The sequence below is a fragment of the Adelges cooleyi genome, unplaced genomic scaffold (genome assembly GCF_023614345.1).
Source record: "Adelges cooleyi isolate 19-005CV unplaced genomic scaffold, UGA_ACOO_1.1 ACOO_flye_CR_arks_rails_tigmint_CR_PRNA_30, whole genome shotgun sequence".
NCBI classification, from domain to species: Eukaryota; Metazoa; Arthropoda; class Insecta; order Hemiptera; family Adelgidae; genus Adelges; species Adelges cooleyi.
The window spans coordinates 4621105-4641487 of record NW_026095971.1 but is presented as its reverse complement, the minus strand read 5'-3'; the positions used below and the strand labels follow the sequence as shown (position 1 = coordinate 4641487).

Below are 20383 nucleotides of genomic sequence, written 5' to 3'. Positions count from 1 at the left end.
CACGCATCCCTTAATTTCATCGGGGTCTTCATATTGTTTTACGCGGCTATTGTTCGATTTTCGTGTGTCCGTGTCCGCTTTATACGATATGTAGAATAGATACTCGTGTCACTGTATATGGTGGAACAATAAAAATTGAATCGAAACAAAACATTAATTAAATCTCCGTACCTGAGTCGGCCGTCGAGGAAACGTTACGTCGAGGAGGAGACCCGAAAAGACGAACCAAGAGCGTTGCCCAAACACACATACAATAAAAATACCACGCGGGGTTCCTTACGCCAGGTAACACCGCCGAAAAGGCACAGGTATTACAATACTGTACAAAAAAAAAAGAAAGAAATGTATAATGCACAAAAGGTGGCGCGCCACTATAACGTGTGTATAATGGGGCCAAGCAAGCAGCTGTAAATCGCCAAAATGGTAATAGAAAACACATCATGTACGCCGTAGTGTGTGTGTGTGTGTGTGTGTGCGAGTACGAACCAGTCGTTCGACTATACTACCACTGTACCGGCACGACTCAGTTATCGTTTGACTCTTGGCGCTGCACGACCGGCACTCGCGCACATGACGTCTCGTTCGCGACCGTAAAAAACGCATTGTAAATTCGCGTTTGAATTTTCGACCTTCGAATCAATACGTTATTTTATTTTCAAACACTCAATTCGTCTTTCGTGAGCTCAATACATTTTCGTTAAAACCGTTTTTTTATAAATGTGATGCAAAAATCTTTTGGATACAAAAGCCAGTGGATTTCGACAGATGTACTTGGAGTCTATCAAAAGTAAGTGCATAAACCTTCTTAGTGTAAGAACCCGCCAAAACTTTCGTGAAAGCTCAACTGCGGCTTAGGGCGAGCTAAATCGTTACTCCACCGCCGGCGATCCGTGTAAACTCTTTTACAATATACATATTATACAAACGCCAGACACGGTCAAAGCAAAAGGGGAGGGTCGTGATAGTGTGTTCCTCCCCTGTTATAAAGGTCACCTCGTCTCGACCGTCAAAAATCTAGAAGACTCATTTATCAATTGCAACGATCAAGGTCCTTATCAGACGTTACACTCGCCTACATAATAGATCGTGTCGATTATCAGCATCATTCTTTCAATGTAAAGCGTCGCTTAGGGCAATTTGTTATCAGATACAACTCGATGTTTTACAACGTACGTTTTTATCTTTTTTTTTTTTTATTTACAATTTTATTAGGTACTCAAAAGTCAATAAACGGTTTGTGCCGTTGAATGTACACAACTCGTGTAAACAAAACAAAACAGCAGCTACCTAACTAAATACGTGCATATTTTGGTCAGGCTACTCGAATATGTTAAGTGTCATTCTTGCCATATGGTCATGGGCGAGTACTGTAGCTATATAGTGATATATTTTATAGGCAAATGCATACACGTTTGTGTATATATTATTTTAATGTTAATAAGACGGCTCCTTGGCGCGTGCTCGAGGGGAGAAAAAACACCCAATTCCAGATACAACTACCAGATAACGACGTTCTGTATACCATTGTACAGTCGTGTTATGTCTCGGGCCACCGATAGGCGGAATACATTAAAATTTTATAAGAAACACAAACAACAACCCGTGAGACGGGAGCCACACGCTTCTCAAAGGATCTAGTATTTCATCTCGACGAAAACGGGTTATCACTTAACGAAAACAGTCTATTGTAAACGTTTGAACGTTTTTTTTATTATTCCGAAACAGTAACAACAAAATATATTATGCAATCGCTCAGCAGTTTTTATTCACACTATAAAACGAATGAAGTAGCCGACGAAGTAAAAGTTTTCCTGACTTTGATAGTCAGACTGTCAAATGATTTAAGCATTACTGTTTTTATTATTAGCTATTATTGATTGTAGGTAATATTATAAACAGAATTGCAAAAATGAATGTATAACGAATTTCCAAGTATTACCTGCTGATATCCTTTGAAAGGTACTCCAGTATTGTAAAAAAAAAAAGAACCATCACGCTCTTTTCGTTCTTCATATGATTTTTTGAACGTTTCAACTATTACACATTTATAACCTGTACGGGTAGGTAGTATGGGCCACGTCAAGTCGTATTATTCCTGCCGATTAATGACATGCCAAGGTTGACGGATTACTTTCATGTTGGCGACAAAAAATTGTTTGCAAACCGCTTTGGTATCACGTGGGCTATAGTATACCAATCGGGTTATGGGTAAGCCGCAGATGAATTCCGATATAAATCTACATTTAAACGCAGCCATTAGTGTATCAATCGGCGCTACAAAAGTAATGCCTATACATGTATAGCTATAGTCGTATGGCTTCTTAAGTTTTTTTTTTTTGACTACCCGGTCAACCGCTGATTTTGGCAATAATAATTATGCACAGTGCCGTGGTTCCTTTGTCACCAAAAAGCTGGACCGCGGTAAATCCCCCGTCGTCTGTGCTCCAGACCAAACAATGCCACCGGACTGGTTTCCTCCGCCTCTCTCCTTTCATCCCCGACCACGTCACATGCGTCTAGACTCCTAGCCGTCTCGTATCTGACGGCAACAGCCACCGTCTACGTCTCCGCCGGTATACTTACTATATACCTATATAATGCAAATGTACTTGTCAATCACGTCTCCCCGGCGCGGCGCGTACAATGCATTATATTCGCCGTTATGGTGCGCAAAAAACACACACAACAATAATAGTAATAATAATACATGTGTGCTTGCGCACAACCCGGCGTTTCTCTGCTCCTCCCCCTTCGTCGGTGTGTGCGTGACGCGTACCAATTCCACAGCACGCGGCCACCAACGTGTATATTAACCGCGGCGCTAAATTCTAACCGACGACGGGTCCGCCTCAATTTCACAGCAAAACCCACAAACCATTGCCATTCAACCAGAAGCTAAACTAATAGAGAAAACCGTGTACAAAAAATGGTAGGAATCTCAAGCAATTTTTTTAAATTACCGAAATCTTGAGGACAATTGTTAGGGGTACCTAATGTTGATATTCTCTATCCCTGATCTACATAGAATTTAGAGATTTTGTAGAAATCGTATGTAGTTCGTCACAAAGAAACTAGAAAGTACACTCGATGTTTGACTGGTTCCTACTGGAGTTAAGATTAGGTTGAAGCATAACCATAAGAAAGGGGTAGTAAGTTCCAACCTAACCAAACGTTATACACCCAATTTTATAACCCGTCCAGTTCATCTAGACACCTGGTGACTGTTACGGTACCCCTGATTTGTTCAGACAAATGACGTCACTGAGTGTCAGATGAACTGGGCGGGTTATACACACTACAGTTTAACTTTTAAATTAAGATTTTCCAAAAAAATTGCCCATACCTAACTCCTTAATAAATAGGGGGTATATCGTTCTCTTAGTTAATATAATAAAGTCTTAACTTGAAGTCGAGAAAAATAAAAAAAATTTCGAAACTTGCTTGGTACGACAATATTTCTTGGCATTTTAAGATAGTTAAAATATTTTTTTTTCGGGGATAGCACACCATCAGGGACAGATACGTTAAAGGTCTAATTTTCGCGTTAAAGTTTTATGTAATTAGTGATATGTGGGATGATAATTTAAAAGACATTATCCGAGTTTTCTTTTTCTATGAATTTGTGTATCTATTCGGCTCGGTTCTTTTTTTTTTTTCATGGATTCCATTAAGGTTTATCCGCCGATTTGACACAACAACGATGATATTATTAGGCAGGTAGGTACGCATAAACGTACGCACTAAGTACAATAACGCGGTATCACGTTGGAAGGGCAAAAAGACGCACGTGCATGGGCCTTTTTTTCCAAAGGGTCGTCTTGCAGACTATGCGGAGTCGTCCAATGCGTGTGTTTACGTAAGGAAGATTCGCGACAATCGGCCGGCAACAATATCGCAGCTGGACATTCCGTGCGCGTTTATTATGCACACCGGTGCCCATGAGAAATTCGGTTCGCATGACCGGCCGGTGGTGTTCAGTACTGCACGGTAATCGAGTTTGTGCAAGGCAACAATATGTGTGCATATTATATTATACTGTTGTTGTTGTTGTAGTAGTATGGTAATGGATAGAATAGAAGATGCGTGTGCCCTGCCGCGGGAAACCGGTTTGCATTTTGTCGGCGCCCCGTCTTGGCCGTCGTTGGAGAACGACCGGTCAAGGGAATCGGTTCGGAAAAACTGTAGCAAGACAAAACAATTATTTAGGTAATGATATGGAAGGAGACGGAAAAAAAACAAGTAACCGAAAACGGATACGAGGCAACCCTTTTGCGCGTACGCGACTCTAAAGCAAATATTTAACGTTTAAATAGCCGAAGGAAAATAAATAGAACAAACTTGTTTTGATTGCAACCTATCCGATGACAAGCCAAAATGACGACAATCCCTAACGCCCCGTAGAGTCATGTAGCCCTGTAGAGATATTACAATCGGATATCACTTTTCATCGTACACGGTTCACTTTCAGCGCAATCCGAGCGCAACGGCTAAGAATAATATATTAGTTTTCTTCACTTGTGACGGCCACATTATCGCGCTCTATAGGTCAACTGGAAAACATTTATGTTCTGGATCGCCCATTAACTTTGTGACTCGTTTCGTGCGACCAACGAATAGTAAGGAAAACCATTAAAAACGCTACATTGCGGACACATTCTAGTGTGACATATTAACTGAGTTATTATTGACCCATTGTATCATATTATCAGTCGGTACCCCGCCCCGAAGTGAAATTAAATACACTATTAACACCACTTCCACCCTAGTCGTTTTTCTTATACCTTATACCCATATAAAGCTTCTTAAGTAAAATAACGTTTGGGAAAGTTTGCCTAAGCTGTCTTGAACTCTATTTACTTAATAATTTTGCAAACAGATTTTTTTGGCATTTATAGACCTTGTCTAAAGATCAGACAACTGGCATACTATATTTATTATTTTGAAAATAATGCCTTCTGATTAGCATATCTTGCCAACGGTCCAACCTGGACCTTTGGTCCCAGCTAAACTTCACTAACCGCACTGGCAAGAGTTAAGCCGATTACTTGCACAGGACGACGGAGATATTTTTATCAAGGCCGACCCTTGGTCCCTCGTATAGGTACACCAATTATTATGATGTACAAGTATATAATATAGAGCAGATCCGTATCTGACCGTGAGCTCGTATACGGATTTCTAGTAGAGGTATCAAACCTCGGAGACCCCAGACGACAAAAAAACTGAAGAGAGAGAGATAGAGACATGGCGGAACCGGTCCGTTACAATTTATAAAACGTTATAAATAATGTTTTATGGGAATAAGAAAATCTCCGGGCCAATCGGGGCCAAACAACAACGGTGTGGCGAAAACTGGATCTCTTCCCCCTGAGCACCCCATCTCGGTTGCGCATTAAACACGCCGTTTTTTTTGTCTTTTCGGCGGCCGACCCTCCGTGTAAGACTCCACTGTATAATAATGTTAACCTGCTGCCGCCGCCACCGCCGCTGTCGTCGTCTCCGGCAGTAGAGGGATGCGACCCCCCAAACGTTAGCCGGGGAGACAGAGCGAAAAAAAAGGTCAAGTGAAGCGCCTTTCGGCCAGACGGAGGGGCAATCCACAAAAGATCAGACGTCTGGTTTTTCTCTCCCTTTTGTCCGGGATTTTTGAAAATTTTCCCATCGCGCTCGATCCCTTCGAAACTCTGAAACCAATCGAAATTTATGTTTTTCCACGACCGCCGGAACTACTTATTGAAATCACCCGATGGCCATCGTAAATTGGAAAGTCCGACGAGTCAGGTGACACGGCGCATCTTTACGGGGTGACCGTAACAATATTATGGCCGTCGTAAACCCAGACAGTTATTGCGGATTAAAACACTTCTACGTATAGGGGGAAGCGTGTACGGGTACGGCCACCGTCGCCGTCTCTGGGGCAAACACCCTTTGGGAACTGGTCTCGGGACTAGTTCGGTATGAAATTATGTATTCCGCATTCGTTTTTACATAATAATGCCCAAAGGGTTGTTGTGTGCGGCAAATTAGTACGATCATTGTGTATATTTTATATTTACACCGTTCGCCCTCCCAAGTCGTCGCGTTGTTTTTTTTCTCACAAGAAATTATTACAATCAAATCCCAACTTAGCATTATATTATAACCGCTCGGCATACAATAATAAAAGAAGTAACCACCAAATTCGACAGTGTTCGGTTTCAATTTCATTTGGCGCGACAATAAATTTTACTATCTTAAAAAACTCCGCCCAATCGGAATCTAACAATTTGCCACGGTCGTTTTTATTACCTTGTTTGCTATGCGGCTGCGGTTTTGTTATGGCATAAGTTATAGAGCAATTTAGAAGTCGTTGGGTTACCGTTTTATCATCAATAACTTGTATGTAAAATGACTTAATCAAAACCAAAGCACACACCTATGACCTTTAGTATTGTATAACCGGTACGTTATGAGACGGCTAATGACGGCTTTTTTTTAGTTAAAATATCTTTTAATGAAACCTACTATCTGTATTTTTTTAAACTATTTACAATGACATAAGGAGGAAACCTCACATTAGGAACACCTCATATATATATATATATATACAATATTATATAAGTTATAACTAATATTATTGTTTTGCCTTTTGGTCGAGGCAGAGGCAAAATTTGATTACAAAAAAGAAAGAAAATTTGGCCGTTGTTGCGCGAAATTCGGTTACTTTTGTCCAACCGCGTTTTCAGCTGCCACGGGTGTTTTTTTTTCTCCTTAAAATTTGTTCTTTGCCTCAGATTTTGTCCGCAGACACTAACGCAACGCCCAGGCACGCTTCTTCTCCGTATATGTATGACGTATTGTTACCACGAGCAGATGGCCTATTTAGTCGTGCACGCCTTTGCCCGAAGTAGATGTAGGTAAAAGGTATTATAATATGTATAAGGTAGTCCAGGTGTGTTTCACGCTATCCTCCGAGATGTTGTCCTTTAACCCCGTTCGTCGACTCGATGAGCGTATTACACCGATTTAAATATAATTTTACTATAGAATAGGAGAACAGACCGCTGTGTGTTGGTAATGCGATCCGAAACGGAAACGTACAAATATATCGCTCGAGGTTTGTAGTAATACTATTTCTAGTTAGTATTGGGCACGTGTACCGGAAACACAAGCGGTATATTCGCCCGGAACGCAAAAACGGTTATTGACGTTTGTATAGGCTAATTCAGACACTTCTGAAGGGTCTGTAGGGAAGGTATTGGGGTGAGAAGGAGAAGTATTGGAGGAGGAGGCGGCAGTGACGGCGGTGAACCCCCCCGAGGTACTGCGTTTTGCATGTCGCAGATCTTACCTCCTCCCGAGACGGCACAATAACACAAAAACGTGTAATTAAACCAACCACCACACGGGTATTAAGGTCCGGATACGTTTTGACCTTTAAGACGGGCACGCTCTCGTTTTCGGCCCGACGCGACGTATCAGTTGCATCGTAACCGAAACCGAAAGGGCGTAGACGCGCCTAATACAATATGTAATACAAATACAAAAAAAAAACGTAAATATTATAACAAATGCGCAGAATGCCGTTTATTTTCATTGAAATCGCACAAAACCGGCTCGTCAATGACGTCCAACGTTTGCTGTCCATTTCAAACGGAGCGTTTCAAATCGTAATCAAACGTGCACTCGGTACATACCCTCCTTGTCGTTTACTGGACAAAAAAAACAAAAAAAAATGTCCAATAAAATATAGAGATATGTTCGTCTGAAATCCTGTTAACCTAAGCGTAACATATTTTGGACAAAAAAAAGAAAAAAGCCAAATTTAACGGTCTGACGTTGACGTTTATACAGTGCACATGCCTCGCGTTCGTCCTCCCTACTTATACCTATGTGTATATTTTAATAAAGCTGTACAACGGAAAATACTTGCACTAAGCTACCCCTCTTGGTGCGCGAAATGAAGATTTCTTCGGCTGATCCAGAACACGGTCCTATTGTAGACGATGACATTGATATGCTGACCATTGTTGTCCAACGACAAATCCATTTCCGGCACCACGTTTACTACTTCACAGTCGTGGAACCGTAACAAGTCGGTATCAATGCCGCCGTACGTTTGTATTTATAATATAAGGAAAACAAAAATATTATAGCCAATTTTGTCCCCTCTGTACCCAATGTTTTGATCTGATCGCATTGTCACGGGGATCGATCATGAATGAAAATCGTTTATTGTAACAACATACAGATACGTGTACAATTATATTGCTCTTGATAACAATAATACGTCCAATGTCCATTTGATATAAAAGACCAGTACGATTTAATCGTGTTTTATTATTATTGTGCATGTACGTTTAGGAACGTGAATTGAACCCCGGGTATGTCTTAATACATAAGGTACATCTATAGATCCGTATGGATCTTCTTTCGATCCTCTAGTTCCAGGTGCAGCTAACGGCCGGACAGTGGCCACCATTTATAAATCGGTGCAGTTTTGAATTATAGCAAGCCCTAATAGAGTCGACCATGGCCATGGTTATATTCGGCTGGAAATGCTACTGCGAAGAGTTGTATCCCAGCAATTCCAAGTGCCGAGCAGAACTGGTTGAACCTATTTCAAATGTCCATAAAACATAGTGTACATCATTGTAGCAAATATAAAGCATAGGCTATTATAAATTTGTACACATGACACTTTTTTGTGTATGGGCAGTAATCAAACGTTAGTCTACGCTTGAACTTATCGGAAAAAAAAATTAAGACTAACTTTTTCCTTCTGATCAAAGTTTTAATCAGAAATATCAATTTTTTTTTATCTTCACAACACCTACATTGGGTTATGTATTGACATTCCAGAGAAATTCGTGATATCAAAGGGGGATTACAGCACTATTTCGCGGTTCGGATGAGATTTCTATAATAGAAATTTAGTTTTAGCCCTGAAAGGATGTCACATCTTAGTGCGTAGAGAAGCCTATTGATCTTCCCAACGAAAATACGGCTGATTGAGCACTATGAATTATGATTAATATCTGACTTAGAAGTCGTACATCTTATTGGGTTTTATTTAAACGTTAAAGTACTTTTTTTAGCTCAAAATATTTATATATGTATATTATATACACATAGGTAATATTATTTAATACGAAACTCGTTTAGCGAATAAGTAGCTTTTAAGTTGTTTTATTAAATTTAGTACTATGTAAAGCGCTGTTTTAGTAATTAAATTGCATTATTATGTTAATGAGAGACAGTTTTGTTTTATTTTAATATTGCTAAAAGATAATCTACCTACAGCGGTATCCGTGTTGAGACCAAAGAAATTATAAATGTACATAACTTAACATAATTATCGTTCGTTTTATTTCCGAATATCCGTGTCGAGTGTGTCTAAATAGTACTATTTTGGTTTACTGTATTTTTATTCATTGCATAATTTTTAATAATATCATTTGAATTCGCCAAGAAAATTTATTTTTTGAGCCAAATAAAAGCAACCCGCATTGAGGTTATCCAAATGTTTATTGCCGATTCTCAATAGTCAGTAATCATTTAAATAATATTATAGAATATCATCTCATTTTATGCGATAAATAATGCGCGATTACATTTGTTTTGAGATCAAAAATCGAGTGCATATTGTGGAAAAAGGTACCATCAGCTATATCCAGTCCATCGAATCTTTAACAATAAAAACATAATATTATAATAATAGCCACACTTACATGAAATTGTGGTTAAAATGCGGGTCCCCTATGCAGTTGTAGGTTGTTGGTTCATATTTTATATTTTCCGGTAAGTAGGTATACTACGTATATATATATGTATATAGTACTGTAACGATCGTTTTTTACAAAATTAAAATAATACGTATATTTCCTATAGTGGTAGCAAGAAGACTTCCGAACGGTTTATAACAACCAAAAATACACAACTCGTTTTAATTGCATGAGAAAACACTGGCGCATTATCTCGAACAACGACAATAATAATATAATTATAGTCTCTCGGGGTAAGTTATAAATGTGTCTCTTTCACACGAAAACGGTCTGTTCGGAGTATAGTAATGACTGTAATTTGTTCCGCGGCGAAAAAAATAATAAAATTCAGACCTTCGAATAGAAATGTTCTCAGACACGAACTTCCCCGACAGTGCCTTGGTCTGCCCCGCTGTGACAAGTCTTCCAAGACCGGCGGCCGGACGTGGATATCTACACAGCGATAACAAGAACCGCTTAAGTTGAATTGAATTTTCTCACACACACACACACATACACAACCACAGGCAGTTTTCGGTGACCGTCAATCGAGCTGAAAACATAAACAGAAGAGAACGACGGAAAATCGACAATCCCCGTGCCCGGACTTAGGCTGAGGTCTCTTAACCCCTTTTTGATGTCGAACTCATCAATCATTCGGACGACCTCCCGGGGAGAATCCGCAAAACACGGTCGCGAACATTATCATCGCCGTCGCCGCCGTTTGTGCGGGTACCCTGTATTATTTCTATATACATAATAATAATATACACACTTACATACAGGCGGCCCACATGCCAACCTCGTAAGAATGACTAGCGGTTTTTTCCGCATAAATCCGCAGTAGATTTGTACAATATGCGTTTTCACCCCCGTCACCAAAGCCTAAATAATAATATATTACATTATGTAAACGTGTGTTGTGCTATAAAAGAACTCGCCGCATAACCCTTTATGGCACGGTACCGAACCTAAATAGTAAACTGCAATAATAATCGAAACCGTCATGCAAAATACCCGTTTGCCCCCAAAATCCAAAGTACCATTATCAAAATCAAAATGCATTAAAATGAATACTCCCGATTTCTATTAACTGGCTCGCAAATCGTCACGTTTGTAATAATAGTAAAGTTATAGTATTTTTTGTTATGTATTTAAATTTTAAATAAATATTTAGCCATTTATGGATTTCATCCTCGTTTGTGCCAAAAGTCAAATCGAATGATATGAAAAATAGCTAATTAAAACGGGTCAACATTTCTCTGGTTTTTGGTTTGTATAGTAAAGGTGTTTTGAGATCAATACTTCCAAAATTAGTTAGCCTTTTATTGCTCGCGGTAACGAGTTATGTGTTTGTATATGCGTCAGAACTTCCATTCAATTTCGTTGAAATCGTCACCCTGCCGCTACAAAGCCTGTTTGCGATTCTAAACGATTTAAGAGGGAGAGGTTAAAAAAGATTCAAGAAAAACGGCCGTACACATACATAATATAATAGCGTTGTATGCTCAGCTTCGTCTGCGCGTGAGCTTTGAAACGGTATATAAATTATAATGGCAAGTAATGCGTACGACGAATTTCCGGTGTGCCCTGGCTGAGCCGTGTAGTATATTACATTATGTATAATGCGTATGGACACGCCGTGGGCATTCAAAATTTTATTAAAAGCGACGGGGGGAAAATACACATATTATAAGTATAATATAAAAATGACCCGTAAACCACCTGTGCTCACGAGACAGCCACAGCCCGTTCATAGGTACCTTGTAGTACCTATATAAGGCTGTATTACTACTATATATATATATATATATATGTATATACTCTATATTCACACTCGCGGGCGTATAGTACACTACACACACACACACCTGTTTCGGACGTCCGAAACTCAATTTAACACGATGATTTCCAAGCCTATTGTTACCGCGCTTTCGGTCATGTATATTGTAGTACTATTACTGTAGACGTTATTGTGGACTGTGTGTGTATCCGTTTGCCACCGCCAAGGAAGCCCTTTGAAAACGTTCAAACCGCAAATCGAACCCGCACACAAACGCACACGACCTGTCGTCGACGGTTGATCGAACGGCTCAGTTTATCCAGTATTTTAAGACGGTATGCCTCGGTATATGCGCGACCAATTATTGTTATTTGTACATCGCTCGAACCCCCCCCCCATACCTCTTCCAGCCTAGCAAATGCAGGATATAAAAAAGTATAATAATAATAATAATAATAATAATATAGGTAGGTACCGGAACTAACTGGTAAACGCGTTCGGGTGAATAAAGGTTATGGCCGTGTGTGTGTATAAGTCTCTCCCTTATAATATTATATATATTTTTAACGAATAGTTTTCACACAAAATTACGAAACGCGAATCGTATTTTTATTTATTTTTTTAATTGCCCCACTGCGAGTTTGGCAACTGTCACGGGTCGTAAAATCCACATATTATATAGTACCCACTCCCCACCGTGTTATGCAGATATTATTTTTTATTATTATTTTTTGCAGTATAAAAGTTACCCCACATAGGAAACTATATTATGTATTCATTCACAGGGCGGAATATAAGTATTTAGATATTAGATTGGCGTCGGTAAGCAAACAGATCTATATATGTTGGGGGCCCTAAAAAACACATCAGTGCGTCAACAAAATAATTTGCCAATTATTACTAAACCGCGATCGCATAACATTATGCTAATCCCTCGTTATTTCCACATCGCAGATAATTGTTCAACAAGTGTACTAATTGTATTATCCAAAAGATGAAGAAAAAATATTCCTATATAGAAATAATAGGGATGTTATTCTCTAACGACCTCGTAATGGGTTGTATAAATAGGATTAAGATTTTTTCGCAAGACGACTAATTGGATACCGCACAGTGTAATTGATAACAGTACTATTTTATAATCTGTCTTTCAATAGATCAGACTGCCCCTATTTGAATATAATCATAAAAGAGCTTTATATACAAATTGACTATATTATGTGCTACCAGATTGCACAAATATAATTTAAACAAGAAAATTATGTTATCTTATTGACTAATGCTAACGGTTATTAAGGTAATTAACTAGATAACTGTTGGACTACAGACTATTATTATAATTAAATATAGGTCATCGCTATCTCAATCGACTCGGTTTTAAAACCGTTTTCGTCGTGCTACACATTACGGTATTCAATTCAAAGTGGTAATTATTTCTGATAATTTCAAAAGGACTTTGTCACACAATCGGAAGCGTTAAAACGTCGTTATTAACTCAGAGGGATCGGCTTGAATAAAAATGGGTTTCCTCCTTTTATTTTCTTATTTTTCAAAACAATCACAGCGTATCAAATTGTGTTTGGGGCAACAGTGCCGACGACAACGGCTGGTACACGTCACATCTACTTAAAGAATAATATTATAATAATTTTGGCCCGGATGATTGATCTTAGACGCAACGGTCTTCGTTTAGTACACACGGTTCGTATTCTGCTGCCGACCTAGATATTATAATATTGTTATTGTATATTGTGCACAACAGCCGTTTGCTCTGCGACCCATGATTGAATCCGTCCTACTACGCTGGCGCATTTTAATTAGATATTGTTGTGTGCGGCTAGGACCGCGAACGTGATCATGAAAAACATCAACGGGTGTCTTATAATGTTGAGGGTCCTTTTCTGCTATCTCCTTTCATTTTTTTTTATCGTTTCCGCACGAACTGATCGCTGATTTACGACGGCTGATCGTTCAGTGGACACAAAAGACGCGGGACGGATATATAATATAGGAAGCACATCGCTGACAAAAGAAATATACATGCGTCTAAGTGGCCCGGTTAGAAAGGAATCCATGGGAAGAACGCGGGCCGCGTTTTTATTTTTACGCGGTTGCCGCGGACCGTACCTGAAAATTTATGAGTTCGGCAAAAAGGGTTGAGCGGTATAAGTAGGCGCCCGTGAAAGGAAACGGGACGGGACGGGCAGATAAAAAAAAACACCGACTTACTCACTCTATCCGGCGCGAAAAATGCATGCGACAAAAAAACACAATACTCGAGTATTGTTCTAGTGGCATAAAAAAAAAAATGGGAGAAAAAACACAGTATAACAGTATAGAGAATTTTTTTTTTGTATTATTATATCTGGAAATCGAGAGGGGGAGAGGATATTTATCCCGTTGTTGTTGTTGTTATCGTTGGCGGCGGCCTTAGCCCGTTCAGTAGGTACACGGCGAGATAATATGCTAATAAGTCATACTGGTGTGTATACTATGTACACCACAAAGGTTGTCACGGCAACTGCAGACGGCATAGATCATTGCTGCGTGCATTTCCAAACGACTAAATCGGTTATGGGCAGATACCGCGGCTGTACACCATAAGCACACACGTTATAGAATATGCTAATAGGCGATAAACAATGAAATTAAAACTCCGGAACCGCCGTAGTCGGCTAATGCACCGGAAACCGGGAGTTCCGCGCTTTAACGTTTGTCTCACGGGCACTGGATGTGTATGGTGGTTTCCATAGAAGGGTGTTTTTTTTTTTTGTTATGGGGTTGATTTGTATAACAATTATTTCGATTTAGTCGTATATAGATGAAAATTAACTGAACACGTAACGTAAAAAAAAAAAAAACTAAAGCTAATTAAATGTCTTTGCAGTATGCTTGCTAATGGGGAAAAAAGCACCACGGTTAACCGTAATTTGTTTTTATTATTAAAGGTGATCACCGGTAATGTTGAAGTGGACTGTGGCCGGACAACGGGGCGGTGCAGGAGGGTGGAGACAGGCGGCCGACGAACCGACGTCCTGTTATTCAGACAAACCAAAGCGAAGGAGGCCTTCAAGGATATCCGACACACAGGATAAGGAAAACTCGACATGCGCGGTAAGTACTGTTGTCGTATGGGGTCAACATATCAGAGGACAATATTTTATAGGTTTTTAAAGTTGCCTCTCAAATGTTCCCTTTACAGACAACAAAAATATTTTTATATCGAAATTATACAAATTGTAGTAATACAACACGCGAAACTACTTCTATACTTGGGTAAATGTCGTCTGAGTACTTAATCACTTAATATAAAATGTGAAATGGGTCAAAAATGTAGATAACTCTACATTTACAGAACAAAAACATCGGTTCATTATTGATACTAATTTGTGAGGTATACATTTTGGCTGGAATTAACTCACACACCCCTTAATGTTACAACCATATAATGGTTTTATTTCAATGATTTTTCTACCGTACAGGAAGTGACTCCGGTAAAGACGTGTCGCCGTCGACGTCGAGAAAGCCTGAGGGACTTGAGCAACCACAAGAGCCCGGGAGCCGCGTCCCCGGCCAGGAAAAACAAGAGTCCTTGCATAGAAACCCATTGGATACCCGTTCAAAAAAGGTAAGTGTTTTAAATTCATTAACTAGCTATCTAAAACTATCTCATGGAAACTAATCTATATAGTACAATTAGAAATGGAGTAAAGTTAATGTTTATAATGAGGTGGGCAGAGTGCGCTCGGGTTGTGTTGTGCATTTACAGAACCGTTTTAAATGAAGGTTAGGGGTAACGTCAATATTAATAGTCGGAAGGGACGGCGAGGTAAAATAGTTCCTTTATAATTATATCGATTAATTTCATTTTGACCATTTGGCCCGTTAAAACGACGGCAATAATAAATCCTCTATTGTCTCGATAAAAATGGATATATAGGATTCATAAATAACGTTAACCGTTAAAATGAACGTCTTGCACTGCACGACAGCAGACTGATGTCTTAAACAGTTTTCTTCACTATTTTCTCGAACATTTTTTTTAAACGATTAAGCCAAGTAGATGTACGCTTGGAGTCGTTGTTATTGTTGATTGCTATTTCCTATGCGCGATGACAGGCAAACGTGCGCCTCTCGTCATCCATATGGTCAAAAGAGTTTGGTTGGTCCCATTTTTTTTTTTTTTTTTACTTCTTTTAACACCTAACGTGTTAATTTAAAATAGTCGGGACGATAATATTGTATTAAACGTAGTCTATTAGTTTTTAATACTTTTACCTCATGAAATTATGTTACCTTTTGTTTTGTGTAATGGCCAAACGCTGTTATTGGAAACAATATATAAATAATAATTACTCAATTACATTGAAGGCGGTCCGGGGAAGACATATGGACGGACCGGGTGAAGCGCAAGAAACCTTGTACGACAGACCATGTGATTGGCGGCGGCGATAGTACCAGTACAACGCCAGCGGACGGACACTTGTGCGTGTCGATGTCGCCGACGGACGAACCGATACAACTGCTGCATAAAGAGTTACCGCGGTTACCGCAGCGGCCCGCTGACGATCTGCATGCGTCTAGGCTCATCGACCAATACATGGACCAGATCCGCATGGAGGACTGCACGTTCGTGGACGGCAACGCCCGTGACAGGTTGAGCATCGTTTCGCCGCTGGCCAAGAGGCTGGCTGAAATCCGATTGCGTAAATCGTCGCCGTTGAAACGCAAGTGGTCCGACGAACCCGCGCCGCCCTGCAAGCGACCCAACTTGGGCGCCCTGACGTTGCCCAACGGTCTGCCCAGCCCGTTCACCCCGCACACGATGGTACCGCCCAGTCCTATAACCCCGCTGCGGCGGGATCCCGACGAGTCGGACGACTACTGGAAAACGCCCGTGGGACCGGTAATCATCGCTGGGGACAGCCTGTCCACTACCTCGTCCAAAACCGTCGAGGACGAGCTCATCTGCTGCGATCCCAGAAGTCCCACGATGCTCGACGAAACGTTTACCCTCAAATCCAGGAGATGTTTGTCTTTCGTGTCACCCGTTTCGGATTCACCGGCCAGGCGGAAAAACCGGAGATCCGTTAAAAAGAATACCGACAAAGGTAAGCAAAACGCTATATTGCCTACCATAAACGATTTTAACATGCTGGAGTCGTATAATACAATTGTGCACTACCATTTTATAACTAGAACCATAATACAATATCTCGTCTATTGGCTTCGACAATATTTTAAAAGACATTATTGATGTTGTACGGTAATGCACTCTAGTAATGAATAGGAAATGGTTCCCAATAATCAAAATAAGACTTAAGGTTTTTATCAGTATCGCGTGTATTGACTTAATTGTTTCTTTATTTTAAATACATAGGTTATTTTTTTTTTAATGTTATGAAATTTATATTATACATTTAAACATTTTCTACATTTAATTATGATCGTAATTTCATAGTTACAAAAAGTTGTACTTTCTACATAATCGGTGCTAGTTAAATTTGAAAAAGATTTTGAGGATTTATGCTTGTAGGTATCTCCCTAAAGCCTGTTCAATAAATTTGAATCCTGCATTACAATAATTTATTACTACTCGCTGTTGAATAAATCATCTCAACAACAGCTCACTAACAGCTCTTTTATCGTTTTTAGCTTCTGGATTGGAAGTGTCGATCGGCTTAAAAGACTCGACTCATTTAACCGTACTACGTAAGTATATCGCCCTATTCATACTGATAGTTATCACGTTTTCAGGTTTTTAATAGGCATTTTTATTTTCAGTGAAGAGAGGCAGAAATCTAGTTTGTTCCGATGGCGAACCACCCAATACATATATCAAGGTAAATTACCGTTATAACGCTAAAATATAATACACCCTTTATTGTTTCTGATATGCTAACCGTTATGTGTTGTATTCAGGTTTATCTGGTACCCGGAAAAGGAACTTGTCACAGGACTCGGGTCCGGCATAATTCGACCAATCCCAGATTCGATGAATCGTTTTCCGTTCCGCTCACACAAGAAGACAGCGATAAGAGGATATTAATATCCGCTTGGCACCGAGACCAATCTAAAAGGTACATGTCAAACAAAAGCTATATTATATTCCTACGCGTTACTCGAGATAATTGCTAGTATGAATAAGATGGACGGGCATTTTGTTTACATAATCGGATTTAAGTTTTGAATAATATTATAACGGCTGATCGTAATTCGGCTGAAAAATTCCCGTGTTCAAGTGGTTTGGAAAGATAATATGGGTGTAGGGTGTCGTTCATCTGTCATTTGAGGGGATAACTCGAGAGCGTCAGGTTAACGAATATTTCCCTCTTCATAGCCCTGACGCGTTTGCGATTTTGCCAATATAATAGTGCGCTACTACTAAAATTCATCCGCTGTAAAAACATCTCGAATTCAATTTCAAATATATAAATCTATGCGAAAAGAATTATCCCGTTGAAGATAACACATGATAAAGACGATTGAATAGGAAACGGGGTACAAAGTGTCCGATTGTTTAGGTTATATTATGTTGGTTGATAGTGCTAACAGAATACTCATGATATTCCGGTAGCTTAGTTATAGATGTTGCACGGTGTCTTGCATTTATTTAAGCCCTTAGTAGGTAATTGGGTGGTGTAATTCTATCGATAGAAGAACCCTTTTTTTGGATGGGATTGAGCGAAGCATTTTTGGCAAACGCACCTGGAACATTTTAATAAAGGAAATTTCGAGACACTCTGGGTAGTTTCCCGGTCACGTCACTCTGCTCTGTAATATTTTAGTTTATATTTTTATAACGATAGATTAAAGGAGTCTGCGCGAACCAGGTGCGAAGGTGTCTACTTTGAATATCCCAATAACCGTCGAACCCCGTTGACGATGCGCGGTTCGTTCGATGGGAATTCTCGCTCTAAATGCTTTTGATGAAGACGGTTTTAATCCGCACGTAATCCTTTTGAAAACAATTTTCACAATAATATACCGTTTTTCGTTGTCGGCGAATCGGCCGTTATCGAAAACTCTTACTTATCTCACGTGTGTGAATCATCACGATCTTCTCACCCCATCGATTATTACAAGACTCGTATTCACCCCGTGACGTTCGGTCGCACACGAGTGGCCATCCAGCCACGTCGGCCCTTCTCAAAGGAAGTCCGAATCTGTCGTCGTGCAGTCTATCCTCGGTGTATAACATCATAATAATGCAGTATGCACTGTATGTTTGTGCCGTCAATATAAAGCCGAAAAACGATTTATGGCGAGCCGCTGCGAATCGACCACGGCAATGAATAGGCACAAAGGCGCTGACAACGCTTAAATGGCAAATAATAATAACATGGAATCATAAAATCATCAAGATGTTTGTTGCACGAGGTATGAAAAACCGGTTTAATCGCTGCAACATTTTTACCTCTATTTCAAATGTAAACGAAAAAGGTGATATCACATTCGACCACCTTGTCATTTCATTTTTAGCGTTAAAACTCGTTGTTAAATTCGGAGAAAAAAACAAAAATATAATAATTTCTTCCATGATTCCGGTAAAATTTTAATGGGATGACGTCACATTTGCTCAACGTTCGACGTGGCGATGGTGGCCAACTATCGGTAGATAACACACATCGAGCAGTCCATTTTTTTACTTGAGACTATTTATACGACCACCCTTTATGTGCGTCGCTTTCGTGCAGTATCAATTGGCAAAACGCTTTTAAGTATCGATCGAGAGCCGCCAACGGTCGCCACGTCGGTTATGGCGTTATTCCGGTGACGATATATCATTCAATATTAGGAAATCGGCAATAAACGACCTAGGCCGTCGAGTCGTAGTGGAAATATACCGGTTTTATTACTGTATACACAGAGGTACAAGTGAAGCGCTGGTCGCCAATTCGGATTTGCATTTTACGAGGTACAATATACGGAAACGGTCGTGCGGTGGTGGGGCGATGAGAGCATTTTCTGGATGCTGGTTAAGGGCGAAGAGGCAAAAGCGAATGGTCGAGGGGGTTGCAACCGATCGATCCCACGCAGCGGCGCTTTGCTCTGTCACTAACGTTAGGCCACGGTGGCTCGCACAAGCACAAGCTTGGTAGTCACTCGTTTCTACTGCCGCCGGCTCGTCGTCAGTCCGCTTTGTTTTTATTTATTTATTATTTTCATTTGAGTTTTTTCTTCCGAAAAGATCTTAATTGTTTTATTTTAAAGCTAATTCCATATGGGTAATTTTAAGAGAAAATGTTTTGTTATCGTGTCGGCCCAACGTTAATATGATTTTTTTCGTTTTCTTTTTTTTTTCAGAAGGAGTGAGTTCCTAGGCTACATGTCGTTCGCGGTGAAAAACGTCATGAAAAAGGTAAGTGCAACGTGCTTGCACGTAATGTAGTAATAGTCAATATATTAATATGCAATAATAATTTAATCGGACCGCGTTATCGACGTTAACGTTTGGAAAAAAAAAACAATAGATTTCCGGCCGCGGGGTGGCGTTTACCTTTAACGAAACCTCTCAACCGTCGAGAGCCCATTGAAATGTTACCCTTCGCTTGAACGCAACACTTACTACACACACACACACACACACACATTAAGGGAATGGAAAATTAAAATAAAACACGTTTGACCCAATTGCCTATGAAGTTATTGTCAAAGAGTCGAAAGAAAAAATCTTCCCTTAAACGTATTTAATGGTCGATTTTTTATTTATTTTTTTTACAGGAGGTAAACGGTACGTTCAAACTGGTGCCGCAAAGTTCCGGACGAATGCCGCCTCACTCGACCCCGGCTCATCGTCCACAAGGTGAGTAAATTGGACTTATACCGTAAATCGTAGATCAAAACAGGTTTTAAT

The 20383-nt window shown here is 39.9% G+C and overlaps 1 protein-coding gene across 2 annotated transcripts in view; it reads left to right on the top strand.

Annotated features, from left to right (window-relative positions):
• The first annotated feature begins 542 nt into the window (after nt 1–542).
• LOC126838097 (uncharacterized) overlaps nt 543–20383 on the top strand; it is a 39618-nt gene continuing 19777 nt past the window's right edge. For both annotated transcript variants that reach the window (XM_050572223.1, XM_050572222.1), the window contains exons 1-9: nt 543–787; nt 14475–14640; nt 15009–15154; nt 15898–16637; nt 17182–17238; nt 17311–17369; nt 17449–17606; nt 19834–19888; nt 20251–20332. In XM_050572223.1, coding sequence (XP_050428180.1) covers nt 14488–14640; nt 15009–15154; nt 15898–16637; nt 17182–17238; nt 17311–17369; nt 17449–17606; nt 19834–19888; nt 20251–20332 — 1450 coding nt within the window. In that variant the 5' untranslated portion in view covers nt 543–787; nt 14475–14487. The remainder of the gene's footprint in view (nt 788–14474; nt 14641–15008; nt 15155–15897; nt 16638–17181; nt 17239–17310; nt 17370–17448; nt 17607–19833; nt 19889–20250; nt 20333–20383) is intronic.